The 27,973-nt window shown below is 34.9% G+C and overlaps 1 protein-coding gene across 4 annotated transcripts; it reads left to right on the top strand.

The window, feature by feature from the left end:
• Positions 1–27: 27 nt before the first annotated feature.
• On the top strand, positions 28–27,973 carry ppp2r5cb (protein phosphatase 2, regulatory subunit B', gamma b). Of its 4 annotated transcripts, XM_039690060.2 has the most exons (17): positions 29–339; positions 918–977; positions 2,099–2,261; positions 8,389–8,588; positions 14,517–14,627; positions 15,372–15,464; positions 15,755–15,885; positions 17,283–17,342; positions 17,447–17,555; positions 18,596–18,649; positions 20,007–20,177; positions 21,175–21,302; positions 21,572–21,673; positions 21,765–21,837; positions 23,102–23,218; positions 23,577–23,618; positions 25,023–25,160. In XM_039690060.2, the coding sequence occupies exons 1-16, from the start codon at positions 313–315 to the stop codon at positions 23,613–23,615; spliced, it is 1,638 nt and encodes a 545-aa protein (XP_039545994.1). In that variant the 5' UTR covers positions 29–312; the 3' UTR covers positions 23,616–23,618; positions 25,023–25,160. The 4 variants fall into 4 exon arrangements, with proteins under 4 accessions (XP_088975108.1, XP_039545994.1, XP_039545993.1 ...); XM_039690059.2 differs by lacking the exon at positions 23,577–23,618 and having other exon boundaries at positions 41–339; positions 25,023–27,973; XM_089118982.1 differs by lacking the exons at positions 23,102–23,218; positions 23,577–23,618 and having other exon boundaries at positions 28–339; positions 25,023–27,973.

Genomic DNA, 27,973 nt, shown 5'->3' with positions numbered 1-27,973 from the left:
GTGTCTATAAAGCACACATTATTGATTATTACTGCAACACTGAACGATTAATGTCCTGCTCAGTGTAAAATATTATTACACTAATAAAATGCGTTATTTCATGCCTGCATATTTCCTCAGATGAGAATGAAAGAAGAGCTGAAGTGCAGGAGAAGTGCAGGATGAGTTCATTATCTGCTCAGTTCAGTTCAATTTAATTCAGTTCAGTTTAATTCAGTTTAGTTTAGTGTGTTAGTTTACCAGCTGCAGGAGTTTCTGACAGAGACACACACTCACTGACTGGCTGACTGGAAACACACGCTTCTGAGTGCCATGCCGAATAAAGTCAAGAAAGACAAGGTGAGATACATATTCCCGAGGTCTTATGTGGAGGAAAATCTGAGAAAATTGGGAAAAATGTGGATTTATACGCGGATCAAAGCGGCAGATTTGTTTCATCCCTCAGCTCGAGACATTAGCATTCATGCTAACTCCAGTTCTGCTCACAATAAATCAGGATATATAGGCGTGGGATTTAAAACATTCTACAGATTTACATCCCTAGATGCCAAACAGAGCACTTTAAGTGACTTTAAATGAACTGTGTGTATTTATGAACAGTTTATTTATGCATACGTTCAGGTTTCGTAGCAAAGCTAACTTTAGCTTGTTAGCAGGATAATATTGGTGGTTTCTCGTTCATGGTAAATATTGTTTTCACCAAATGCGTGATTGAATGAACAACATCCTTGCACGTAAACATAAAGTTTAGTTTTTTTTAAATAGTGTATTTGGTGTTCAATCCAGGTTTGAACATTAGGTGCTTAAGCTGGATTGCTAAAAATTAGCTGTCTCTTTCTGTTCACATAATTATTAAGTTATTATTTTATTGGGGGAAAATGCAAGATTACTTTTTATAGTCTTTATTTTCTTTATAGGATTCAACAAAATCGGCAAAAGTTGGTAAAACAGGAGGACAGGACAACTCCGAACATGAGGTAATTCTGACAGGATTTTGTTTAGCCTATCTATCTAGCTATCTCTAATGTGTGTGTAGTAAATTTATTATAATTTTGTAGTTTGTTTTTGTCAATTTAATTAATATTTTATATTAAGCACATCAATTTAAATTAAATGAAGATAAGTAGGGATGTACGAATATGAACATTTTGGACGAGAACGGTAACGTTAATTCTTTATTTTGAAAGCTGATAACCGATATATTGGCCTATAAATCTAAATCCATGAAATTTGAGAGCCTGATTACAAAAACAAGTCTACCATGTCCCAATCACACACAATTATAATGTTCTCATTATAATTTCATGTAGCCTATATGACAAAAATATAGGAAATAAGACTGTTTTCATTTTCAAAGTGATTCCAGTCATATTTTAAGGATTTCAAATCCATCATGTTGAACAGTGCGCATCTGAAGTGTTTGAGCTGAAGGAAATACTACATTATCGGCTTTAATATATCAGCCGATAACGATAGTATGACAAATAAACATAAATTGGCCGATACCGATATGGTGGGATCCATAAAAATAAGAATTGTTTAATAAAATAAGTTTACGTTTTTTTTAAATATTTTACTTTAATTCAACTAACAAAAATATTTTAATATCACGACTTTTTATCTCGCAATTGCGACTTTATATCTCGCAATTATGACTTTATATCTCGCATTTCTAACTTTAGCCTATATCTCACAATTGCGACTTTTTATCTCGCAATTGCAACTTTATATCTCGCAATTATAACTTTATATCTCACAATTATAACTTTATATCTCGCAGTTCTGACTTTATATATCGCAGTTCTGACTTTATCACGCAATTGCAACTTTTTATTACACAATGACTTTATATCTCGCAATTATGACTTTATATCTCGCATTTCTGACTTTAGCCTATATCTCACAATTGCGACTTTATATCTAGCAATGACTTTATATCTCGCAGTTCTGACTTTATCACGCAATTGCAACTTTATATCTCGCAATTCTGACTTTATCTCTCGCAATTATAACTTTATATCTCGCAATTATAACTTTATATATCGCAATTCTGACTTTATATCTCGCAGTTCTGACTTTCATCATTTTCATTCATCAGGGATCGAACAAGAAGGGTGGGAACAGCGTCCCGCCGACCACACAGCTGCTAAAGGGGAAACCGTCGGGAACTCAAACCACGCTGAAGAAAGAGAAGAGAACGAGCTCGTCCAGATTCAGCCTGAGCAACAACCGAGAACTACAGAAACTGCCTGCGTTTAAAGGTGAGACGCGAGACCTGACGCTCTGTTCATGCGTCAAACGGGATGTCCAGTTTGCAGATTGTATTTATAGCGATTTGATTGGATCATGAAACGTGTTCGGTGATATTATTGGTGCATATTATATAGCCCCGCCCACATGGCCTTGCTTACATCAGCAGAAAAGGAAAGTCGTTTCATTTTGATTTTCACGTTTGCATTGTAATGATGATAATGATTTTCCAGACAGACAGAAACCAGTGTTATTTAGTGTCATTGAGTTGCTATTATAGTTTTCATAAATATTTCAAATTAATTTTTTTAATGTAATTTGGTATGTTTGTCATTTTTCTGTCTATATAGTCATTATTTATTTTATTTCACAAATTAATCACTCATGATTCAGAAATGTAGTAAATGTCTCTCTTTATGAATGAGTCATTGAATCGTTGGTTCACCCGATTGATTCGTTCAAACTGCTGGTTCATTCAGGAATGTAGTAAATGGCACTTTATCTCGATAAACAGAAAAAAATAATCGCAAAATGAATGCGTTAACTTTGACAGCCCTAACACATTTTGAATTGCTTGAAATATGATTGGAATCACTCTGAAAACTAAAACGGTCATATTTTCAATCATATTTTGTCATATAGGCTACAATAAATTATGATAAATAATTTATAAAATAAATTACATCATTATAATTTTTTGAGACTTTTGTTTTTGTAATCAGGCTCTCAAATTTTCTATAAAAATTTGGATTTAGATTTATAGGCCGATATATCTGATATATCCGGCTTTCAAATATAAAGAGTTATCAGTATCGGCCAAAATGTTCATGTCAATGCATCCACACTTATTTTCAATTAGGTTAACTAGATTTGCTATAAATATAATATATATATATATATATATATATATATATAAATACACACACACATATATATATATATATATATTTAAACAAGTTATTGAAAATATAATTTATATTTTTATAATAAATATAATATTTTTTTAATTTAATTTAATATATGGATTGCTATAAAATCTCTCTACAATCTATGTATGTTTATATTTTACATAGATAAATAATATATTGATTTAATAGCATGAATGCATCTGAAAGGTTCCTACATTTCAAATTTTACTCTAAAAGTGTCCGACTATAGTGTAGAATATTTTAAAGCCGTGTTGGGGTGTATCCTCTGAGCTTCGAGGTTCTGCATCTGCAGGTGTTGATGCGGTTTCCTGTCAGTGTTTCGCTGCGGTTCGTCATGCGTCTGAGAAGGGCTTTTGTCAAACTGTTATGTCATCGTTTTCTCTTTATTTACCATCAGATGGTTCATTTCCGGCTGCAACCCTGCACAGGTAAAGCCGAGATATGGTGTTTCCCGCTTTAGACAGGGCAGGGTTGCTGTGCTCCTGAAGTGCTCCACATCTGTGCAGTTTTCAGGAACATGATGACGCACGAGAGCATGATGATGTAAGAGTGATGCGGATGGTTACCAGGGCGTTAAACACAAACCTTTTAAAAGCTTAAGCATTCATCTGGTTAAAACCCATTATGATTATAAATGCTATAAAATCATACAGAATCCAGAATATATAAAACAGACGTTTATTTAAAAAAGGATAGACTTTTTAAAATTGTATTTAATTAAACCATTCAAATCATAATTTCTGAAAAGTCGAGCATGGGGAAAAAATATTGTAAATATTAATAAACAATTTAAAAAGTTTTATGAATTCAGTTGATTAGACATAATTTTTGATTATTAAAATATAATTAAACCATTAAAAATGGATTCCAGAACAAAATTTCTGAAAAAGTCAAACACAAATTTCATTGGGCATAAATATTGTAAAAATTGTAATAAACTAATGCATTTCCTAAATTTTATTATTTTGAATTATTAGAAATAATTTTTCATTATTAAAATGCAATTAAACCATTAAAAATGCATTCCAGAAAAATTAAAACCGGAAACAAGAAATTTTTTTTTTTTGAAAGTTTTATGAATTCATTTGATTTAGACATTTATTTTTTGATTATTAAAATTTAATTGAACCATTAAAAATGGATTCCAGAAAAATTTTAAACCGGAAACAAGAAATTTCAGATATTTAATTTATTTATTTATTATTATTATTATTATTTTTAAAGTTTTATGAATTCAATTGATTAGACATCATTTTTTATTATTTAAATGTAAATGAACAATTAAAAAATGCATTCCTTAAAAAATTCCTAAAAAAACAAGAAATTTCAGCAAAAAATAAAAACCGTTTCATAGGCCACTGTTGTTAATGAAATGCAATGCATTGATAAATTGTTTTAAGAATTGAATTTGATTATTCAAGTTAAATTCAACCATTGAAAAAAAAAAATCCAGGAATATTTTTAAATCCGCTTCCGTTTACATTACAAACACACACTTTTCCCACAATTCCAAGCACCAGAGCGGCACAGTACAGTGCACATGTCGTGAGCGGCCGTTATCCACTGCTCCGCACCAGTGTGAAAGATCCCACAATCTGCATATACCCTGCATTTAGCCAATCAGATCCAAAGTCCCGCCTCCTCCAGCCACTCAGCAGCCTCCTCTCCTGGGTAAGATCACATGATCTCCTCCAGCCAATCAGCAGCCTCCCTTTGATGTGTGACATCACTAGCTAGCAGCTTCCCTCCAGCAGCGGAGCTTCATTTTCTGCTGAGAGTGTTTGTGCTAAAATGGAGGCTAACAGCTCAAGTTAGCCGGGCCCGTTTGGACTGATAGATGTTGACATGCTCTAAAGACGAGGCCAGGATGGTTCTGGACGCCCCCAACGCCAACGGGCCCTTTCAGCCCGTGGCCCTCATGCACTTTAGAGGTGAGGCGTGTGTGTGTTTTGTGTCTGTCTAGGCTGAGAGTGACGAGGAAGGTTCGCTATGCAGTGACCTGTGGCCGCCGTTACCAACACAGAAGAATTTACAGCGTTGGAGGCGTTTTATTTGACATTTTTTGGGGAAAACACTGATTTTCTCCAAATGTGTTCATTGCTTCCCACCTTTTTGGTATTTTTGTGCATCACAAACACATGCATTTGTGGCCGCCGTCACGAAGACAAGAATTTAAAAAGTTGGAGGAGCTTTATTTTTATTTATATATATATATATATATATATATATATTTTAAAGAAAAACTGATTTTTTTTTTTCGGTGTTGATTCCAAGTGTTGTGCATCAAAAACACGCTTTTGTGAGCCTACTGGATGCATAAAAATGCTGTTGGTGTAGCTTTTGAAACGCCTCCTCGGGTTAATGTGGAAAACTCTGTTTACAATGCGCTGGTTAAAGAGAGATTGGGGGGGGGTCTGTTTAACTAGTCCCATCCCCCCTCAACCAGACCCCTGATGTCACAGGAAGTGATGTCACAGCTTCAGGAAGAATGCATGAAGCTGCAGCTCTTGCTGGAAACGCTGTGCATTACTCAGATTCATGCAGTTTGCATGCAACTGGAGATTGCTCACTCAGAAGAATGGCGTACTAACATTTATAGTATGCGTTCTGTGAATGTTATGTAAATTAGTGCTGTTGCATCCCAAAATAAATGTGTTTGCATAATATACAGTCAAACCAAAAATGCATTCACACACATTTCTCACATCATCACAGTTTATTGGCTATAGTGGTTATATTTGACTCTCACACATGAATTATGTTGAATATCCGTCAGCTGCACAATTAGATAATACCAGTTTAGCTCTTATTTCTTAAATATATGCATGCATATGTGTGTATTTATATTGAGAAAAGTACACGCATATATTATGTAAACACACACTTTTATTTTTGGATGTGATCAATCGTTTTCCAGCACTAATAAACATGCATAGAACCAATGAAAAAGGACGGTTGCATTGCATTATTGGATGCAATATTCAATCCATGCAGAACATTACATTATTGAGTCCTCGATGCACATTCTACACAGAATACACATCGTTTTGTGCACATAAATAGACATATTGCACACACAGAAAAGCTCTGAGAATGCAACGCTCTAAAAGAGTTGATGTTGCACGAGTCGGAGCCGTGTGGCGCTGGATGAAATGTCGGTGTCATTGCAGGGAAGTTTCCGCATGTGAACCACACTCGCCACTCCCATGTGCATGAGTCGAGTTTCTCACGGCGTGACCTTTACAGACCGCGCTTCAGTGTCAGGACCAAAATCATCAAGAAACTGCAAGTTCACGTTGTTTTAGACCGGGCGTTCAGATCAGGCTCTAGTGAGTACGTTAAACACGGGTGTAAATGTGATTTTGCTAACAATCACTGTGCAAAAATAAAACTCATGTTGTGTGAACATTTTGAAAAGCAATAAAACACTAGCTTTAAATTGATTAAATTAAAATTAATAAGAGAATTAATATCATTATGCATTGAAAGCACAGCTAAAGAGTTGAACTTGAACAAAATATAAACCAATGGATCAATATTATGTAGCATTTGCACAGATCTTTAATTTCTCCGTCCTTTTAAATGCTTCGTTGTATGATCAAAACATATAATGCAACGCAGATCGTGTTGATGTAGACATTTTAAAAAGCAAAAAAAGTTTGCTCGACGTCAATGCAAACCTACTGTAAAAACCCTGACATGTGAAATAATTGTTTATTTTTATGCAACATCCGAACCCGTTTGATTGTGTATTTTATGTTTTGGATCTTATTTGATAGTTTTATGGCTCATGCAGAGGAAAAGTTTTATTTTATTCAGAGACGGAGCAAAAAATATGCAATTTGCTGCAGATGCTGGTATTTATATAAACAAAAATGCTTATGTATATCTTTATTACAGTATAGCTAGATACTTGCATAAAATGCATATAATATCAGTATCAGCCAATAATATGTTTTATTAAGATGATATTTAAATGCTTAGTTGTGATCAAAATTAAATGTATAGCTCATATAGTGTAATATAGTGAGAATATGGAGGCCAAAACTGAGCAAAAAATTTGGTGCAGATGCTGATATTCATATGGACAAATAATAGTGATATGAAATTCTGACACTTTGAATTTAAATCAATATATATATATATATATATCAGATACTTGCATAAAATGCATATACATGTCTAGAATGTCTTATTGAGATGATATTTCACATGATGCAATGCAATACAATAATGATTGACAGATGAACACATAAACCTTCCCCAAAAGCCTGATGATCATATTTAACACTCGTGAATTTTCTATTAAATGTTGTCTGATAATCGAGTAAACCGAAGCTGCCCCAGTACAGATGAAATATTACTAACGATATCAAAGTTATTCTTACGTTTACTTGATAAAATCAGCTCAGATTTGAAATAAACGTTTGTAGAATTACACTAAACGACTTTTACTTGATATAAGAGTCTAAATATGGGTCAGACACAGAAGCACTGCAGGAGATTTAGTGAAAGCGCAGCGTTTGCGTCATTACAGGCCTTAGAAATGTGTGTGTTAAATACGAAACAGGCTCGTTGTTCGGGATGCACGATGATATCAGGACAACATCGGCCGATAAAAGCTGAAAATGACCATTATCGGCATGGGCAGATGTGAATATTCCCGCCGATAGGGTGGCGTGTTTCCTGTGCGCACGTGACGACCGTGAACGAAGCATGAGCGCCGGCAACTTAAATTTAAACGATAATCACGTATTTTGAGTCTGGATACAGGCCTGCATACTGGACTAAGTTATCTTTAGAGTCTTATTGCGCTGATTTTGTCAAATACACACAAGGTTTACATAAATTTGGTTACGTCGAAAGTGAAAATCTGCTGGAGTTACTAAAACAATCTTTGTCAAAGAATACACTTGTTTGTTTAATTTCTAGATCTGAATTATCCGTAGTTCTCTTACAGCTGGAGCACTAACTGATATTCAGAGTCACATGACACGCTTTTAACAGTAAATAAAGCACATAAACAGCGCCTGAGATTAGCGTCGGCACACTTTGTGTTTGTTGTTCCAGCGCGACGTCGCAGAAAAACTCGAAAACGCTTCTAAAATAGCATCGTCACGGACAAACACTCCCATTAACCTGGAAAACTATCGTTAGTTATAGTGTATATGTAGTGTTGTGTGTGTAACCGAAGGCCGTGACTTTGCAGATGTTGCCCCGGCCGAGCAGGAGAAGCTGTTCGTGCAGAAACTGCGGCAGTGCTGCGTTCTCTTCGACTTCGTGTCGGACCCGCTGAGCGACCTGAAGTGGAAGGAGGTGAAGCGGGCGGCGCTCAGCGAGATGGTGGAGTACATCACACACAACAGGAACGTCATCACCGAGCCCATCTATCCAGAGGTGGTCCACATGGTGAGTACACACACACACACATGCACAACTTGTGTTTCAATCGGACTGGTTTCATTCCGATTGATGATTCTGAATGTAGTGTTTACGTGAACGGGTTGACGTGTGCGTTCATGAGGTTGACCAATAGGAGCACAGAAGCTTTCAAAAATGGCGAGACGATGGTGCTAACGTTAAAACTACAAGTAAAAATATATAAGAAAACAGTATTTTACCTCAAGTTCTCTTTGGAGGATTGACAGCCCATACCGTCCAGGAGCGTGTCCATGTCGGGTTTTCTTTCTTTTTTTTACTTTTTCCTGAACACAGGACAGCCAACACAACACTCACCGCTTCATCCACTGTTTGTTTACGTTCGTTTCCGGAAGTCACTCGCTGCTAGTTTAGTTTCGCCTTCTCGATGACATCACGCGCGCCGTTAAAGACGGGTCAGGAAGCAACGTGTAGTCTGACATGTTCTCATCCACAACACGACAAGATTAGGAGTCAAAATCGTGTAATCTGACAGTGACTATCGTAACAAACAAAAAAAAATCGTTTAATCTGACAGTGACTATCGTAACAAACAAAAAAAAATCGTGTAATCTGACAGTGACCATCGTAACAAACAAAAAAAAATCATTTAATCTGACAGTGACTATCATAACAAACGAAAAAAAATCGTTTAATCTGACAGTGACTATCGTAACAAACAAAAAAAAATCGTGTAATCTGACGGTGACTATCGTAACAAAAAAAAAAAATCGTGTAATCTGACCGTGACTATCGTAACAAACAAACAAAAAATCGTGTAATCTGACCGTGACTAGCGTAACAAAAAAAAAAAATCGTGTAATCTGACAGACTATCGTAACAAAACAAAAAAAATCGTGTAATCTGATGGTGACTATCGTAACGAACAAAAAAAATCGTGTAATCTGACAGTGACTATCGTAACAAACAAACAAAAAATCGTGTAATCTGACAGTGACTATCGTAACAAACAAACAAAAATCGTGTAATCTGACCGTGACTAGCGTAACAAACAAAAAAAATCGTGTAATCTGACAGTGACTATCGTAACAAACAAACAAAAAATCGTGTAATCTGACCGTGACTAGCGTAACAAACAAAAAAAATCGTGTAATCTGACAGTGACTATCGTAACAAAACAAAAAAAATCGTGTAATCTGATGGTGACTATCGTAACGAACAAAAAAAATCGTGTAATCTGACAGTGACTATCGTAACAAACAAAAATCGTGTAATCTGACCGTGACTATCGTAACAAAAAAAAAAAAATCGTTTAATCTGACAGTGACTATCGTAACAAACAAAAAAAATCGTGTAATCTGATGGTGACTATCGTAACGAACAAAAAAAATCGTGTAATCTGACAGTGACTATCGTAACAAACAAAGAAAAATCGTGTAATCTGACCGTGACTAGCGTAACAAACAAAAAAAATCGTGTAATCTGACAGTGACTATCGTAACAAAACAAAAAAAATCGTGTAATCTGACGGTGACTATCGTAACAACAAAAAAAATCGTGTAATCTGACGGTGACTATCGTAACAACAAAAAAAATCGTGTAATCTGACAGTGACTATCGTAACAAACAAAAAAAAAATCGTTTAATCTGACAGTGACTATCGTAACAAAACAAAAAAAATCGTGTAATCTGATGGTGACTATCGTAACGAACAAAAAAAATCGTGTAATCTGACAGTGACTATCGTAACAAACAAACAAAAATCGTGTAATCTGACCGTGACTATCGTAAAAAAAAAAAAAATCGTTTAATCTGACAGTGACTATCGTAACAAACAAAAAAAATCGTGTAATCTGATGGTGACTATCGTAACGAACAAAAAAAATCGTGTAATCTGACAGTGACTATCGTAACAAACAAACAAAAATCGTGTAATCTGACCGTGACTAGCGTAACAAACAAAAAAAATCGTGTAATCTGACAGTGACTATCGTAACAAAACAAAAAAAATCGTGTAATCTGACGGTGACTATCGTAACAACAAAAAAAATCGTGTAATCTGACGGTGACTATCGTAACAACAAAAAAAATCGTGTAATCTGACAGTGACTATCGTAACAAACAAAAAAAATCGTGTAATCTGACAGTGACTATCGTAACAAAACAAAAAAAATCGTGTAATCTGATGGTGACTATCGTAACGAACAAAAAAAATCGTGTAATCTGACAGTGACTATCGTAACAAACAAACAAAAATCGTGTAATCTGACCGTGACTATCGTAACAAAAAAAAAAAAATCGTTTAATCTGACAGTGACTATCGTAACAAACAAAAAAAATCGTGTAATCTGATGGTGACTATCGTAACGAACAAAAAAAATCGTGTAATCTGACAGTGACTATCGTAACAAACAAACAAAAATCGTGTAATCTGACCGTGACTAGCGTAACAAACAAAAAAAATCGTGTAATCTGACAGTGACTATCGTAACAAAACAAAAAAAATCGTGTAATCTGACGGTGACTATCGTAACAACAAAAAAAATCGTGTAATCTGACGGTGACTATCGTAACAACAACAAAAAATCGTGTAATCTGACAGTGACTATCGTAACAAACAAAAAAAAAATCGTTTAATCTGACAGTGACTATCGTAACAAAAAAAAATCGTGTAATCTGACAGTGACTATCGTAACGAACAAAAAAAAAATCGTGTAATCTGACCGTGACTATCGTAACAAACAAACAAAAAAATCGTGTAATCTGACAGTGACTATCGTAACAAACAAAAAAAAATCGTGTAATCTGACGGTGACTATCGTGACAAAAAAAAAAATCGTGTAATCTGACCGTGACTATCGTAACAAACAAAAAAAATCGTGTAATCTGACCGTGACTAGCGTAACAAACAAAAAAAATCGTGTAATCTGACGGTGACTATCGTAACAAACAAAAAAATCGTGTAATCTGACCGTGACTATCGTAACAAAAACAAAAAAAACATGTAATCTGACAGTGACTATCGTAACGAACAATAAAAATCGTGTAATCTGACCGTGACTATCGTAACAAACAAACAAAAATCGTGTAATCTGACTGACTATCGTAACAAACAAAAAAAAAATCGTTTAATCTGACAGTGACTATCGTAACAAAAAAAAATCGTGTAATCTGACAGTGACTATCGTAACGAACAAAAAAAAAATCGTGTAATCTGACAGTGACTATCGTAACAAACAAACAAAAAAATCGTGTAATCTGACAGTGACTATCGTAACAAACAAAAAAAAATCGTGTAATCTGACGGTGACTATCGTGACAAAAAAAAAAAAAATCGTGTAATCTGACCGTGACTATCGTAACAAACAAAAAAAATTGTGTAATCTGACCGTGACTAGCGTAACAAACAAAAAAAATCGTGTAATCTGACGGTGACTATCGTAACAAACAAAAAAATCGTGTAATCTGACCGTGACTATCGTAACAAAAACAAAAAAAACATGTAATCTGACAGTGACTATCGTAACGAACAATAAAAATCGTGTAATCTGACCGTGACTATCGTAACAAACAAACAAAAATCGTGTAATCTGACAGTGACTATCGTAACAAACAAAAAAAAATCTTGTAATCTGACCGTGACTATCGTAACAAAAAAAAAAATCGTGTAATCTGACCGTGACTATCGTAACAAACAAAAAAAATAGTGTTATCTGACGGTGACTATCGTAACAAACAAACAAAAATCGTGTAATCTGACAGTGACTATCGTAACAAAAAAAAAATCGTGTAATCTGACCGTGACTATCGTAACAAACAAAAAAAATAGTGTTATCTGACGGTGACTATCGTAACAAACAAAAAAAAATCGTGTAATCTGACGGTGACTATCGTAACAAAAAAAAAATCGTGTAATCTGACCGTGACTATCGTAACAAACAAAAAAAATAGTGTTATCTGACGGTGACTATCGTAACAAACAAAAAAAAAATCGTGTAATCTGACCGTGACTATCGTAACAAACAAAAAAATAGTGTTATCTGACCGTGACTATCGTAACAAACAAAAAAAATCGTGTAATCTGACCGTGACTATCGTAACAAACAAAAAAAATCGTGTAATCTGACCGTGACTATCGTAACAAACAAAAAAAATAGTGTTATCTGACGGTGACTATCGTAACAAACAAAAAAAAATCATGTAATCTGAACCAGGCATTAGATTTATGATCCAAATATATAATGATTGACAGATGAACACCTTCCTCAAAAGCCTGATGATCATATTCAACATTCGTGATTTTTCTATTAATGTTGTCTGATGATGGAGTATAGCGATCGGCTTCAGTGCAGGTGAAATGTGACTAGTGATGTGGAAGTGGTTCGGGCCGGTCTGCCCTTGTAAGGCCCGTTCCTGCGATCGCCCGGCTGGATCTCTTTGATGTGTGTCGAGTCCTCAGCTGATGCCCAGCCGTGGCCTATCCAAGTGCAAATGGACCCGCAAAAATAAGCATGATAATATGTTCTCAAGCGCAAACACACACACACACACTTTGATGATTAAAGCCGAGAACTTCAAAGTGATGCGATCGGGAGGATTAAAACCCTTTCTTAGGATTCATTGGTGCCACGTTTCATTAATCAAACCAGCGCTGGTGCGTTATGTGTATATACATGTATACAGTCAAACCATAATTATTCACACACCAGATTTAATTTTTAATGTTTTCACTAGTGTGATCAGGACACTATAGTTCATGTGTGTGAGTGAGGAGAGCAGAATAAAGTAAACTGCACTATATTACACACAGATATTCTTCATACAGAGACTACAGTAGGCGCGTTTCCATTACAGATTTGTGCAAAACTTTTGCGATATTTTCCAAATGTCGATAAAAAACTATTGCGAAATGACTGTGTTTCCATTAACCGATGTTATGCGACTAAAACGTCTTACGTCTTTTTTCTCTCGCGATAAGTCATTCCAAAAATCTGCACTCTCAGAAAAAAAGGTACAAAAGCTGTCACTGGGGCTGTACCTTTTCAAAAGGTCAACTTTTGTCCATTTTAGGTGCTAATATGTACATTTTAGGTGTTAATAAGTACATTTTAGGTGGTAATATATCAATTTTAGGTGTTAATATATACATTTTAGGTGCTAATATGTACATTTTAGGTGCTAATATGTACATTTTAAGTGGTAATATGTACATTTTAGGTGCTATTATATACATTTAGGTGCTAATATGTACATTTTAGGTGCTAATATGTACATTTTAGTAGGTATTATGTCAATTTTAGGTGGTAATATGTACATTTTAGGTGGTAATATGTACATTTTAGGTGGTATTATGTCAATTTTAGGTGGTAATATGTACATTTTAGGTGCTAATATGTACATTTTAGGTGCTAATATGTACCACTATGGTACCAATATGTAGCCTTTGGATACAAAAGTGTACCTTTTGAAAAGGTACAGCCCCAGTGACAGCTTTTGTACCTTTTTTCTGAGAGTGAAGGCAACGGACATTGGTAGGTTTATAACCTCTATCACAGCCATGCACCGCACTAGACATTATTATTATTAATGGACGGAGACGTGGTGTGTTATCCAAGCATTAATGGCAGAGAAAGACACAGAGTTCCTGGTGTTTCTCCCTTATTTCTGCTTCGATGTCTTGATGGCACTTCTTTGAGGTTTAGAGAGGCTATTCCTGTGAGCTGATGATGTTCTGCTGAAGTGTGTTTTCTGTCATTCACACACACACACACACACGTTCAGTGGTTCATTGGTCACTGGTTGAGCTAAACTGGTATTATCTAATTGAACAGCTGACAGATATTCAACATAATTCATGTGTGAGAGTCCAACAGGGACGGACAAAACCAGTCACACATCCACTGAGTTCTGCTCATCTTCATCACCACGTTTATGAGTTTTATGCGGTTTCCTTTTCAGTTTGCAATCAACATGTTTAGGACGTTACCGCCTTCATCGAACCCGACCGGCGCCGAGTTCGACCCGGAGGAAGACGAGCCCACGCTCGAGGCGGCCTGGCCACACCTGCAGGTCAAACACACACACACAAATCATGTATACAGGTGAACCTCATAAAATCAGAATATGGTGCAAAAGTTCATTTATTTCAGTAATTCAACTTAAAAGGTGAAACTAATACATTATATAGACTCATTACATGCAAAGTGAGATATTTCAAGCTTTATGTGTTATAAAGTGATGTGAATAAGTGCTAAAGTTGCCTAAAAAGAGGAATAAAAAATCATCTTTTGGATATTGATCTTAATGCCTTAATTAGAAAAATGAGGAAAACTTTAACGTTTTAAAAATAAAAATCTGCCTGACTCTATGGGAATTTAACATAGGGGTGTCCTGACTTACGCACCCTGTATTTTAAGGAAAAACATTTATTTATTTATGATACATTATTCATTCACAAAGAAAATTGGTGTCCTTAAAGGTTGGAGTTTTCCTCATTTTTCTAATTAAGGCATTAAGATCAATATCCAAAAGATGATTTTTTTATTCCTCTTTTTAGGCAACTTTAGCATGGGTGTCCAAACTTATTCACACCACTGTAATTGATGATTATGGATTACAGATATGAAAACCCCAAAGTCAAAATTAGAATATTGTGAAAAGGTTTTCATATCTGTAAGCCAATCTAAACTTCTTTAATACAAAAATGTGGGGGTAAAATGTGCATAATTGTAATGAAATATAAAGTATTTCCCCACTAATAGCGCTGTGGATGAAAGTGGTTTTAAAAGCATGCATCTGTTCCTCTTTCCGCAGCTCGTCTATGAGTTTTTCCTGCGTTTTTTAGAGTCTCCAGACTTCCAACCAAACATAGCCAAGAAATACATCGACCAGAAGTTTGTGATGCAGGTACGTTTGCGTTCATGTCAAGTTTGCCGTCGACCAATCATGAATGTACTTATTCAATGTGTGAGTTTAATTTCCCTGCATTATTATATTGCCAGTTTCTGTATTTAATGCAGTTTTGTGCGTCACCCTCAATCACAATGTTAGTTTTAAAGGCTCATGAAAGACCGTTTTAGTTTTGATAAGTGTAGTTTAGTGTTTCATGACTCTGTGCATCATTCTGCACTGTTTGCATGTTTACTGAGATTGATTAATTCATCATTTTAACGGATTGATGTGTGATTGGACTGCAGCTCCTGGACCTGTTCGATAGTGAAGACCCTCGAGAGCGGGACTTCCTGAAGACGACTCTCCACCGGATCTACGGGAAGTTCCTGGGTCTCAGAGCTTACATCAGGAAACAGATCAATAACATTTTCTATAGGTGAGACTCGCTGTTTCTTTGTTTACTTGAAACTATGCAAAATGTAACAAAAACACAATACATAATACACATCATAGTTCATACATAGATAAACACACACACAAAAAACGAATGAAGCGTTCTATGAAGCGTTCAATAGACCAACAGCCACCGACACAAATTTATTTATTTATTTTCCAAAATTGATCAATTTTGTAAAATTGAATGTCTTAATCAAAACCTGTTTATGATAAATATCAATATATACACCTATAACCTTTCCTGCAACCTTAAAGGAGTAGTTCACTTTAAAAAAAACTTTTGCTGATAATTTACTCGCCCCCGTGTCATCCAAGATGTCCATGTCTTTCTTTCTTCAGTTGAAAAGAAATGAAGGTTTTTGATGAAAACATTCCAGGATTTTCTCCATATAATGGACTTCAATGGGGACCAAACGGTTCAAGGTCCAAATGAGAGTTTCAGTGCAAACTGTTCAAAGGGCTTTAAACGACACCAGACGATGAATAAGGGTCTTATCAAGCGAAACGATCGATGAATGAACCAAATGACTCGAAAAAAGATTCGTTCATTTTGATGAACGAGTTCGAACAGGAGAGTCACGAACGCGCATCACAGAACAGAGCAAGACGAGCATTTGTGCTTATAAAACTTAAACTTTTTATTTAATAAATGAGCGATTGTTTCGCTTGATAAGACCTTTATTCATCGTCTGGAATCGTTTAAAGCCCTTTGAACAGTTTGCACTGAAACTGTCTTTTGGACCTTGAGCCGTTTGGTCCCCATTGAAGTCCATTATATGGAGAAAATCCTGGAATGTTTATCAAAAATCTTAATTTCTTTTCGACTGAAGAAAGAAAGACATGGACATCTTGGATGAGCAAAAGTTATTTTTTATAAGTTTTTTTTTAAAGTGAACTACTCCTTTAACAAGACTCTTAACAAGCCAACCCAAACTACAATACAAGAGGAACAAACTGATTCTATAAAAGACTTCCATAATAGTCATTATCTTAAAGCATTTATTGAATGTTTTCATCTTCCCTAAATAAAAAAAAACAGTCTTTGTTGAAACAACAATTTTTTTTTTTCAAACAATCGATACATTTGCTTCAAAACTTAGTTGTCCCAGATATTTAGGCTATAATTGCCAGTCATTTCAATATCCACATCATTGTGTGGTCTTAATCTATTTATCATCCAAATCATGAAATGACTGATTCATATATTATTTTGCTGCTCACATGCCCAGAAGAAATGTTGATGTTTTGATTAATTTCTCTTTGGGATAATTGGTTTTAATGACTGAAATGGAGTCTATTGTGATTCAGTGATGAGCTTGCTGTGTTGTCTGCTATAATTATCGTTCTGCAGATTATCTGATTTTTATCTCCATGCAGGTTCATCTATGAAACGGAGCATCATAATGGAATAGCCGAATTACTGGAAATCTTAGGAAGGTATGAAACGTGTGTCGGGTTTTAGTGCGTCTTAAATCTGAAAGGCTGGAGTTTGTGTGATTATTTGCTGTTTCTGATCCATGCCTCTTCCTTCCTGTTCCCAGCATAATCAACGGCTTCGCCTTACCGCTGAAAGAAGAGCACAAAATCTTCCTTTTAAAAGTCTTGTTACCTTTGCATAAAGTGAAGTCCCTCAGTGTGTATCACCCACAGGTACGGTCGCCGTGTGTCTGCGGTTTATGTCCATTGGTATTTTAAAAATAATGTTGTATTTTTTTGTAACTTAAAGTACATTTAAAATAATGCAGAAGAACAGTTTGTGTTTCATGCTAACTAAGCAAAAAAAAAAATTCACACATTTTTTTATTTTTGTGCTGTGGTTATTTCATATATATATTTGTCTATAATATCTATAATATTTAATATATGTAATTAATATATATTATCTACAAATTAAATATTAACGTGTATGTATATATATATATATATATATATATATATATATATATATAACACAAACATACATAACACATAAATAAATATTTACATATATATAGTTACATATTTATTAGGGCTGTGCAAAAATTAATTGCGATTAATCGCATCCAAAATAAAAGTCTGTGTTTACATAATATATTTGTGTGTGCTGTATATAATTATTTTGTATATATAAATACACACACATGCATGTATATTTAACAAAATGTGTTATTCATATATAAAATATTTATATTTATATAATATAGATTATGTATTTTTATATATATATTTATATATATACACAGAATTTAAGCGCAAATAATTCTTAAATATATACATGCATGCATAGGCATTTATATATACAAAATAATTATATACAGCACACACAAATATATTATGTAAACACAGACTTTTATTTTGGATGCAATTAATCGCAGTTAATTTTTGCACAGCCCTAATAATTATTTTTAAAAAAATGTAAAATGATATTTGTATTTGTCTTGTATTGTTACTTTAATTCAGCACAAATTACATTACATTCTCATTAAGAAATATGTTCATTGAGAAAAATGGGAATTACATACAAACTCAAAAGTTAAACGTCCTTTTTTATTACAATAATGTGAATTTTGGGGGAAATTGTGCTAAATTGTCATAAAAATTATGTCCTAATTTTTTTTTAAATACCTTAATGATTTTTATAAAGGCTTTAGTTTCTTTTATCCCTAAAGTTGTGTTTTAGTCTGAAGAGTGTTGTGCTTGTTGTGTTTCAGCTGGCGTACTGTGTGGTGCAGTTTCTAGAGAAGGACAGCACTCTGACTGAGCCGGTGGGTTTCAGCGCCATCTAGTGTTCACCTTATGCATTTCCTTTGTTTACATTTACATTATTTACAAGCGACTTGCATTACATTTCAAGGGTCACATTTCTTTTTTTTAACATTCTTTTACATTTCCCTGGGAATTGAACCCATGACCTTGGCGTTGCAAGCGCCAGGAAAGCTCAAGAAAAAAAGAAACATTGCTTGTTATTTTTGTGTTTAAGACCGTTTTTTAAAACGTTACCCCCAAAAACAGTTAAAGCAAAAATGTTTTAACTTAAGTCATTGCAAAGTTTATTGTTTCTTTTAAAACGCAATGAATAAAAATGTTTTATACATTCATTTGATTGTTTTTAAACACGTTTTTGATCTTTAATAACTGCAAACATGTAAATTGTTACTTGAAAAACTAAATATTTTATATATTTACACGTTTTGTTTATAAACAAATTTTTTTGTTTTTAATAACATAAATGTGAAAAGAAAAGACATCTTTAAAAATTTATAAAAACAAATGTTTCGAACTTAAATTGCTAACTTGCTGTAAATTGTTACATTTTATATATTTATATTTTTTGTTTTGATGTGTAACAAAATAAATGTAAAAATAAATCGTTAAAATGTTTTTAAACTTAAACTGCAGACTTATTGTACTTTATACAATAATCTGCAACTTTTTTTGTACTTTAAAAACATAAAAATATTTTATACTTACATGTTTGTTTTTAAACACGTTTGATGTGCTTAGAAACACGAATGTAAAAAGAAATCTTTAAAAATGTAAAAACAATGTTTTAAATGTTTTTAAACTGCACTTATTGTAAATTGTTTTATATATTAAATTTTTTGTTTTTAAACACATTTTGATGTGTTTAGTAACATGAATGTAAAAAGAAATCTTTAAAAAAAAATTATAAAAACAAAAATGTTTTAAAACTTAAACCGCAAACTGATTGTAAATTGTTACTTTAAAAACATTTATGATTTAAATTTTGAAATATATTTAAAATTTGAAATTTTGATGCGTCTAGTAACAGTTTAGTATATAACAGTTTAAAAATTTATATGAAAAATACAAAAATGTTTTTAAACTTAAACTGCAAACTTATTGTAAATTGTTGCACAAAAATGTTTAAACAAACTTTAAATGATTTCTTTAAAACAAAAGTTCAAATAAATCTTTAAACATGCAGTACATATGAAAGCGCTACATAAATGCCTCAATCATTCATAAAAAAAAGAATGTTAACAAAACCAATGTTAGAAGAAACCTTTATAAATGTTCCAAACCAGCATGACCTGGTAATGTTATCAGCTGAAGTCTGGTTAATATTTATATATAATATAATATCTCGATGTGCTGCAGGTGGTGATGGCTCTGCTCAAGTACTGGCCGAAGACTCACAGCCCGAAGGAAGTGATGTTTCTGAATGAGCTGGAGGAGATCCTGGACGTCATCGAGCCGTCGGAGTTCGTGAAGGTGATGGAGCCGCTCTTCAGACAGCTGGCCAAATGCGTCTCAAGTCCACATTTCCAGGTGCGCTCAAACTCACACACACACACGCACACACTGCCAGTCAAACGTTTGGGATCGGTAATGGTTTTATATGTCTTTAAAAGTAGTCTCTTCTGCTCAGCAAGGCTGCATTTATTTCATTAAAAATACAACAACAAAAAAACAGTAATATCGTGAAATATTATTCTAATGTAAATCATCACTATGTGAAAATACAGTGAAGTGTAATTTATTCCTGTGAATGTTCATCATCATTACTCCAGTCTTCAGTGTCACATGATCCTCCAGAAATCACTCTAATATGAGGATCTGATGATCAACACAGTTATGATCATTAACAGTGTTGAAGTGACGAGTATAGAACAGCGTTTACCCGAAATAGAATCTTTTGTAACGTTATGAATGTCTTTACTGACACTTTTGATAAATGTAATTAATCCTTGATGAATAAAAGTATTGATTTATTTTAATTAGGGCTGTGCAAAAATTAATTGCGATTAATCGCATCCAAAATAAAAGTCTGTGTTTACATAATATATGTGTGTGTGCTGTATATAATTATTTTGTATATATAAATACACACACATGCATGTATATATTTAAGAATTATTTGCGCTTAAATTCTGTATATATTTAAAAATACATAATCTATATTATATAAATATAAATATTTTATATATGAATTACACATTTTCTTAAATAAATACATGCATGTGTGTGTTTTTATATATACAAAATAATTATATACAGCACACAGAAAAATAGTATGTAAACACAGACTTTTATTTTGGATGCAAATTAATTTTTGCACAGCCCTAATTTTATTTCTTTCTCCCCAAAAAAAAAAAAAATTCTTACTGACCCCAAACTGTTTTGATTGGTAGTGTTTAATGTTACAGAAGCTCAACAGCAAACTCAGATCAACATGGAGAACACGTATTTTAACGGATGTTTCTAAAAGTGAAAACATCCCTATTTCGTGTGTGTGTGTGTGTGTGTGTGTGTGTGTGATCCTCAGGTTGCGGAGCGAGCGCTCTACTACTGGAACAACGAGTACATCATGAGTTTGATCAGTGACAACGCCGCGCGGATCCTCCCCATCATGTTCCCGTCGCTGTACCGAAACTCAAAGACCCACTGGAATAAGTGAGTCCCAGATTAACCCTTAACCCCTGGAGATAAACCCACCGCTCTTCCTCATTGGAAGTCACTGAGAGCAGAAACTGTCTGGTTAATAATATTCTTCTAAATATCAGAAAATTGTCTGAATGGATTCGAAAACGGTAAAACCCAACGGTTTAATTCTGGCGCAGCCTATTTCCAAAAAAGTGAAGTAAAGACATAACTCAGTGTTGAGCTCGTTTGGTGTGTGTGTGTGTGTGTGTGATGATGAACGTGTTCCTCTTGCTGCTCAGGACGATCCACGGGCTGATCTATAACGCCCTGAAGCTGTTCATGGAGATGAACCAGAAGCTCTTCGACGACTGCACCCAGCAGTTCAGAGCAGAGAAAAACAAGTAAGAAACACACACACACACTCACACACACACACACACACACTCTCGCCTGCTGATGCATGTAAACCTGTCCTCTCTCTGTGAACATTAGAGAAAAGGCGAAGTGGAAAGAGCGCGAGGAGGCGTGGATAAAGATCGAGAATCTGGCCAAATCAAACCCACAGGTGAGCGACTCTGGAATAGAATTATAGAATTAGCAACTTATTAATATAATCACGCGTGTAAACTGACTGATGATTATCAGCTATTGTCATCGGCCACAATATTGTCATTAATATTAATATGCGTTTGTCTTTATCATTCCTTTATTATCCCTCGTCCTTCCCTCACTGGTCAAAATCACTTCCTATTTTTTTATTTAATTTTAATTTTGATACTATTTTATGCATTTTTAAAAAGTTTATTTTATTTACCATTAAATTACTAGATTTTCTTTAACAAACAAAACAAACCAAAAACACGTAATATGTTTCAGGACATTTTTATAAATGTTTTTGTTGAGAAAGTTTGTCTATGTTAAGTAATTATCATTTCTTTTACATTTTATCTTTCAAAAACCAAGCAAATATCGGCCAAAATAAATCGGCAGCATTAATCGGCCGACCCGGATTTCAAAAGATCGGTATCGGCATCGGCCTAAAAAAAAAAACATCGGTCGACCTCTAGCTTATTTTATTTAATTTTAATACTATTTTATGCATTTTTTAAAAGTTTATTTTATTTACCTTTAAATTACTAGATTTTCGTCAACAAACAAAACAAACCAAAAACACGTAATATGTTTCAGGACATTTTTATAAATGTTTTTGTTGAGAAAGTTTGTCTATGTTAAGTAATTATCATTTCTTTTACATTTTATCTTTCAAAAACCAAGCAAGTATCGGCCAAAATAAATCGGCAGCATTAATCCGGATTTCAAAAGATCGGTATCGGCATCGGCCTGAAAAAAAAAAACATATCGGTCGACCTCTAGCTTATTTTATTTAATTTTAATACTATTTTATGCGTTTTTTAAAAAGTTAATTTTATTTACCTTTAAATTACTAGATTTTAGCAATAAATAAAATGTAAATTAGTAATTTTAGCACATTCCTTTTAACTTAAATTCAAAATAACTCACAATTTCATTCTTAAAAATCTTACATTGATATTTAGAGCTGAATTAAATATTACAAATTAATAAATTCAAATTAATGAACCAATATTCAAATATTGAAATTAATAAACCAATCGGTAATCCCCTTGATATAAGCTCTACCAAACGTGGATGTTGTTCCACTAAGAAACGAACATTGTTATTGTGTTTTGACTGATACTGTGAAGCTGTGTAAATATAGAGTGTTTCTGCCGACCTCTTATGGAAAATTAATGATATAAGATGATATTTCATAAATGTATTGATTTTAGTAACGAGTGTTTGTGCTGTAGTTCGTCATGTACGTGGACTCCTCGAGTCTCAGCAGTCCGGTGGACATGGAGACGGACGGGCCGATGATCGATGATGTCATGATGCTAAAGAAGACCGTAGAAGAAGAAGCCACTCCGGTAAATCAAGTCCTTGTTCATCAAGGCTGCGTTTATCTGATCAAAAATACTGGAAAATAGTGAAATATTATAATGATTTTCAGTGAATATACAGTAAAGTGTAATTTATTCCTGTGAATTTATCATCATTACTCCAGTCTTCAGTGTCACATGATCCTTCAGAAATCACTCTAATATGAGGATCTGATGATCAACACACAGTTATGATTATTATCAGTGTTACATTTTATTTCTCAGGATTCTTTGATGAATATAAAGCTCAAAAGAACAGCATTTATCTAAAACATAATCTGTCTTACTGTCACTTTTGATCAGTTTAATGTGGCCTTGATGAATAAAAGTGTTAATTTCTTAACAGCAGTGGACATCCTCGCCTAATTCTGAAGGATTACATTAATTGGTAAATAATGTTGAATGATGAACACTAGGGATGCACCGAAATGAAAATTCTTGGCCGAAACCGAAAACCGAAAAAGAGGAAACCAAGGCCGAAAACCGAAACACCGAAAGAAATTATGCCAATTATTAGTATCATTGCATTTATGGCTATGACTGTGTACAAACGTTACTCAAATCAAGGCATTGCAATTGCATAAATTAATATAACATTTTCAAAGAATAAATCAATTACAAATTATGCAAATATTTATTTAGCACATTCCACCGTATAAAATAAAATTCAAACTAAAATGTTTAACTTGACCCCACTCATGTGTACATTAAATAATAATCTACTGGCCTGCAGAAAGGTTTTAAAATGAAACGTTCTCTCAAAAACAAAGCCGAGCGCAAACTTCTCATCACACTAGCACCCAGTTTGCATGTCGTTACATTTTAAAAAATTAGCATACAATAGCATAAAAAGCCTTTTTAAATGAATAATAGTCCATGTTTAATACAAATGTACATGAAACTTAATGAACCATGTTTAGTGAATGTAGAAAATATTTAAGAGAGCATTCATTTAGTTCTACATGTTCCCATATACATTATTTTTTTGTAATGTCACAAGTAATAATCTCAGGGTTTACTGGGTTTTACATGATTATTTTTGTATTGGTGGTGGAATACTAAAAAATAAGCACTGTCATGTGTTTATCTTTCTTCTTCTAACCGATTCCTGATGGTTAGAGGACAGTTACTTGAGTCGTCCCCTGTCGTTTCAAGGAATAGTACAACGGAGAGCGCGTCAAGTATAAACGCCTCGACCGTTTGTCTGTTTGTGGAGACTCGCGCTGCCTTGTTTACTTTCGCCTGTCTCCGTCCGCAGCGCGAGTCTTATTTATAATTTTTAATTGTTTCATCCACCTATATCTGCTCTAAACAATGCGTTTCCGGTTGCGAGCGGGTCAAGAGCGTTGCGCGCGCTGTCTGTGGAGACTCGCGCTACCTTGTTTACTTTCGCCTCCGCAGCGCGAGTCTCCGCGTTGTTTAGAGCAGATATAGGTGGATAAACAAGGTTTCCGTCTCATCGCGGGTTCAGATACACTGAAATACGTCCACGCCACAGACATGTTGCTTCAGACAAGCACGTGCAGGTCGCGGTTTCTGTTTGCGTCATCACAACATTTCGGCCGTATTGTTTCGGTGATAAAAGTCTTTCGGCCGAAAACCGAAAATGCACTTTTGGGCCATTTTCGGCCGAAAATTTCCGCCGGCCGAATATTCGGTGCATCCCTAATGAACACGAAGAAGTTTGTGTGGAGAATTTCATATTTCAAGTTTTCTTGGCTGATTTTCCTGCTTTGAAAGGATCTGTATCAGACTGACGTGTGTGTGTGTGTGTGTGTGTGTGTGCGCTCAGCTCCAGCGAGACCAGCGTAAGGAACGGCCCCTGATGCGACGCAAGTCTGAGCTCCCGCAGGACTCCTGCATGATGAAGGCCTTAGAGACGCACCGGCGCGCAGAGGACATGATCGGCCCCCAGGACCCCCACTAGAGGACCAGAACCAAACCCAGTCTCGACCCGACGGCAGCGCGCAGGACGGTGTGGCCCCGGTGTGACACACTCGCACACACACACACACACACACACAGCCGGATCTGCCCTCCAGAAGCATCGCACCGGAGACCGTCCTCCATCCAGACCCTCTCCAGTCCTGTCTCTTTCTGCTTATGCTTTCCTTCCTTCGTTTGTTCGCTCATATATACGTATGTTCATTCGTTTGTTCGTTCATATGTACGTATGTTTGTTAGTACATACATTCATTCGTACGTACGTTTGTTCTTTTGTACATACTGTCATTCTTATATGCGCTCATTCGTTCGTATGTACGTTTGTTCATACTTGCGTTCGTATGCACGTTCGTATGTTAGATTGTTTGTACATACTGTCGTTCGTACATGCGCTCATTCGTATGTTCGTTCGTTCGTATGTACGTTTGTTCATACTTATGTTCGTATGTTAGATCGTTTGTACATACTGTCGTTCGTACATGCGCTCATTCGTATGTTCGTTCGTTCGTATGTACATTCCTTCGTTCATACGTTGTTCGTATGTACATGCGTTCGTTCGTACATACATGCTTTCATTCGTACGTTGATTCGTTTGTACATACATTCGTTCGTACATACATGGGTTCGTACCTACGTTCGTTCGTACATACATTTGTTCGTATGTACGTTTGTTAGATTGTACATGCTTTCGTTTGTACATGCGTTCATTCGTATGTGCGTTCGTTTGTATGTACGTTCGTTTGTTTGTAGTTTGTTCATACGTACGTTCGTATGTACGTTCCTTCGTACGTATGTTCGTTCGTTTGTACATACTGTTGTTCGTACGTGCGCTCATTCGTATGTTCGTTCGTATGTGTGTATGTCCGTTCGTTCATATGTACGTACGTTCGTTCGTTCATATGTACGTACGTTCGTTCGTTCATATGTACGTATGTTCGTTCGTACGTATGTTCATTCGTACATTCGTTCGTACGTACGTACGTTCGTTTGTACATACGGTCGTTTATACATACTCATTCGTATGTTCTTTCGTTCGTATGTACGTTCCTTCATTCGTACGCTGATTCCTTTGTACATGCGTTCGTTCGTACATACATGCATTCGTTCGTTCGTTCGGACATACGTTTGTTCGTATGTATGTTTGTTAGTTTGTTCATACGTTCGTTTGTACATGCGTTCATTCGTGTGTATGTTCGTTCGTTCGTATGTTGGCTTCTTGTTTTAAGCTGTTACGTGCCTGCGTCGACTGGAAAAGCAGGCAAAAGCACTTGAACCGCGACTGCATTCTGAGCGAGCAAACGATTCTCAGGTTGTTCGGAGGCCGAGAAGAGCAGCGCTGCTTTTGTCTCGCTTTCTTTCTCCGTCTTTTATCGTGTGACGTTTCTTTGGCAATGAAGAGAACTCGCTCCTTCCGTTTTTGTTATTTTGTCCAGATACTTGGCAATAAGTTCGTCCAGGAGATTTTGGTTGTTCAAACAATGGTGAACGGCCTTACGTTAGTTAATCTCTTCCTCCAATCTTCGCTTTTTAACCGGCAATATTAAACGTTAACATTTTCTGTGCGTTTTTTTTTTCTTTTTTTCGACCAAGCCTTCATTTGCATAGTGCCTTTTTAGATAAAGGAAACCTTATTTTATTTATTTTTTTGTCCTGAAATTTGCTACTTTGGCTTCACACAAATGCAAATGCTCACAAAAAAAGTCAGAAAACATTTCCTGATAAACTTGAACGACTTTACGGATCCTCTCTGAACCATTGTTTGAACTTCCACTTCTGGTTGGAGCTACGGTGCAATTTTTCTGTCCGCGTTTGTTTTCCCGTATGTACGTCACGTGATTTTTAGACGCTTGCAGGTTTTTTAATTTGAGCTTGTCGATGTTCGATTTGAATGTGCAAAATTAAATCTGGCTCTAGTGCTGAAAACGATTGAAGCTTGTTTTCCGCCACAGAATAAAAAAGGTAATTGCTCGCGATTGAAAAAAGTTATAAACATGCAAATTTTTAATTTCGAGTTTATATCTCACAATTCTGACTTTATAACTCTCAATTGGGAGAAATAAACTTGCAATTCTGACTTTTTTCTCTCAGAATTTCAGTTTATATTTCACAAGTCTGACTTTATAACTCGCAATTGGGAGAATTGCATGATGTAAAGTCGCAATTGTGTGTTATAAAGCCAGAATCGTGAGATATAAAAGTCAGAATTGTGAGTTTATACCACGCAGTTCTGAGATAAAAAGTCGCAATTATGTTTTAAAATTTTATTCTGTGGCGGAAACAAGCTTCCATAGAAAACTAAAAAGATCTAGTCTATGAAAGATTAATTTCTCCTCCGGTGTCGATAGCATAACTGGAAGCTTTTATTGTGGTGAATTTCACTTTCCGTTTCATTTCATGAGAGAAAATACAACTGCGAAGTGTCCTTTAGTACGCGTCCTTCTACTAAATGGCTTCATCTGATATTGTACATATTATGTACTGTTATGATCCATCTATTATTGAATGGTAGATCTCTTATTTTGTACAAATTTTCTTGTGTACAGATGAAAACCGTTATTAGCCACTTGCAGACAGTTGGTATTTGACAGACTTCTGTAACTGCGTTAGAAATCTTTTAGAATTTAATTTCTAATGTATTTTTTTTTTTTTTTTACTATTTGTAATTGAGAACTTTTCTGTCTCTGCATTCAGCTGTCTGATGAGATCATCATAAAATAGCCTTCATATGTGCTTTTCTCCAAATCTCAAGTGGTATATGTCTATATACAGGAAATAAAGAAAACGTGTTTTATATTTTCA

The sequence above is a fragment of the Pimephales promelas genome, chromosome 13, assembly GCF_988280905.1.
Source record: "Pimephales promelas chromosome 13, fPimPro1.hap1.1, whole genome shotgun sequence".
NCBI lineage: Eukaryota > Metazoa > Chordata > Actinopteri > Cypriniformes > Leuciscidae > Pimephales > Pimephales promelas.
Note: the sequence above shows the minus strand (reverse complement) of the source record. Positions and strands in the feature narration are given on the sequence as shown.

What these genes read in the sequence shown, in the direction of transcription:
- ppp2r5cb (XM_039690059.2), top strand. Translation starts at nt 313, where the DNA reads ATGCCGAATAAAGTCAAGAAAGACAAG. An exon ending in TTCAGAGCAGAGAAAAACAA is followed by an intron (nt 21,674 to 21,764) that starts GTAAGAAACACA and finishes TGTGAACATTAG; the next exon opens with AGAAAAGGCGAAGTGGAAAG. An exon ending in TGGCCAAATCAAACCCACAG is followed by an intron (nt 21,838 to 23,101) that starts GTGAGCGACTCT and finishes TTTGTGCTGTAG; the next exon opens with TTCGTCATGTACGTGGACTC.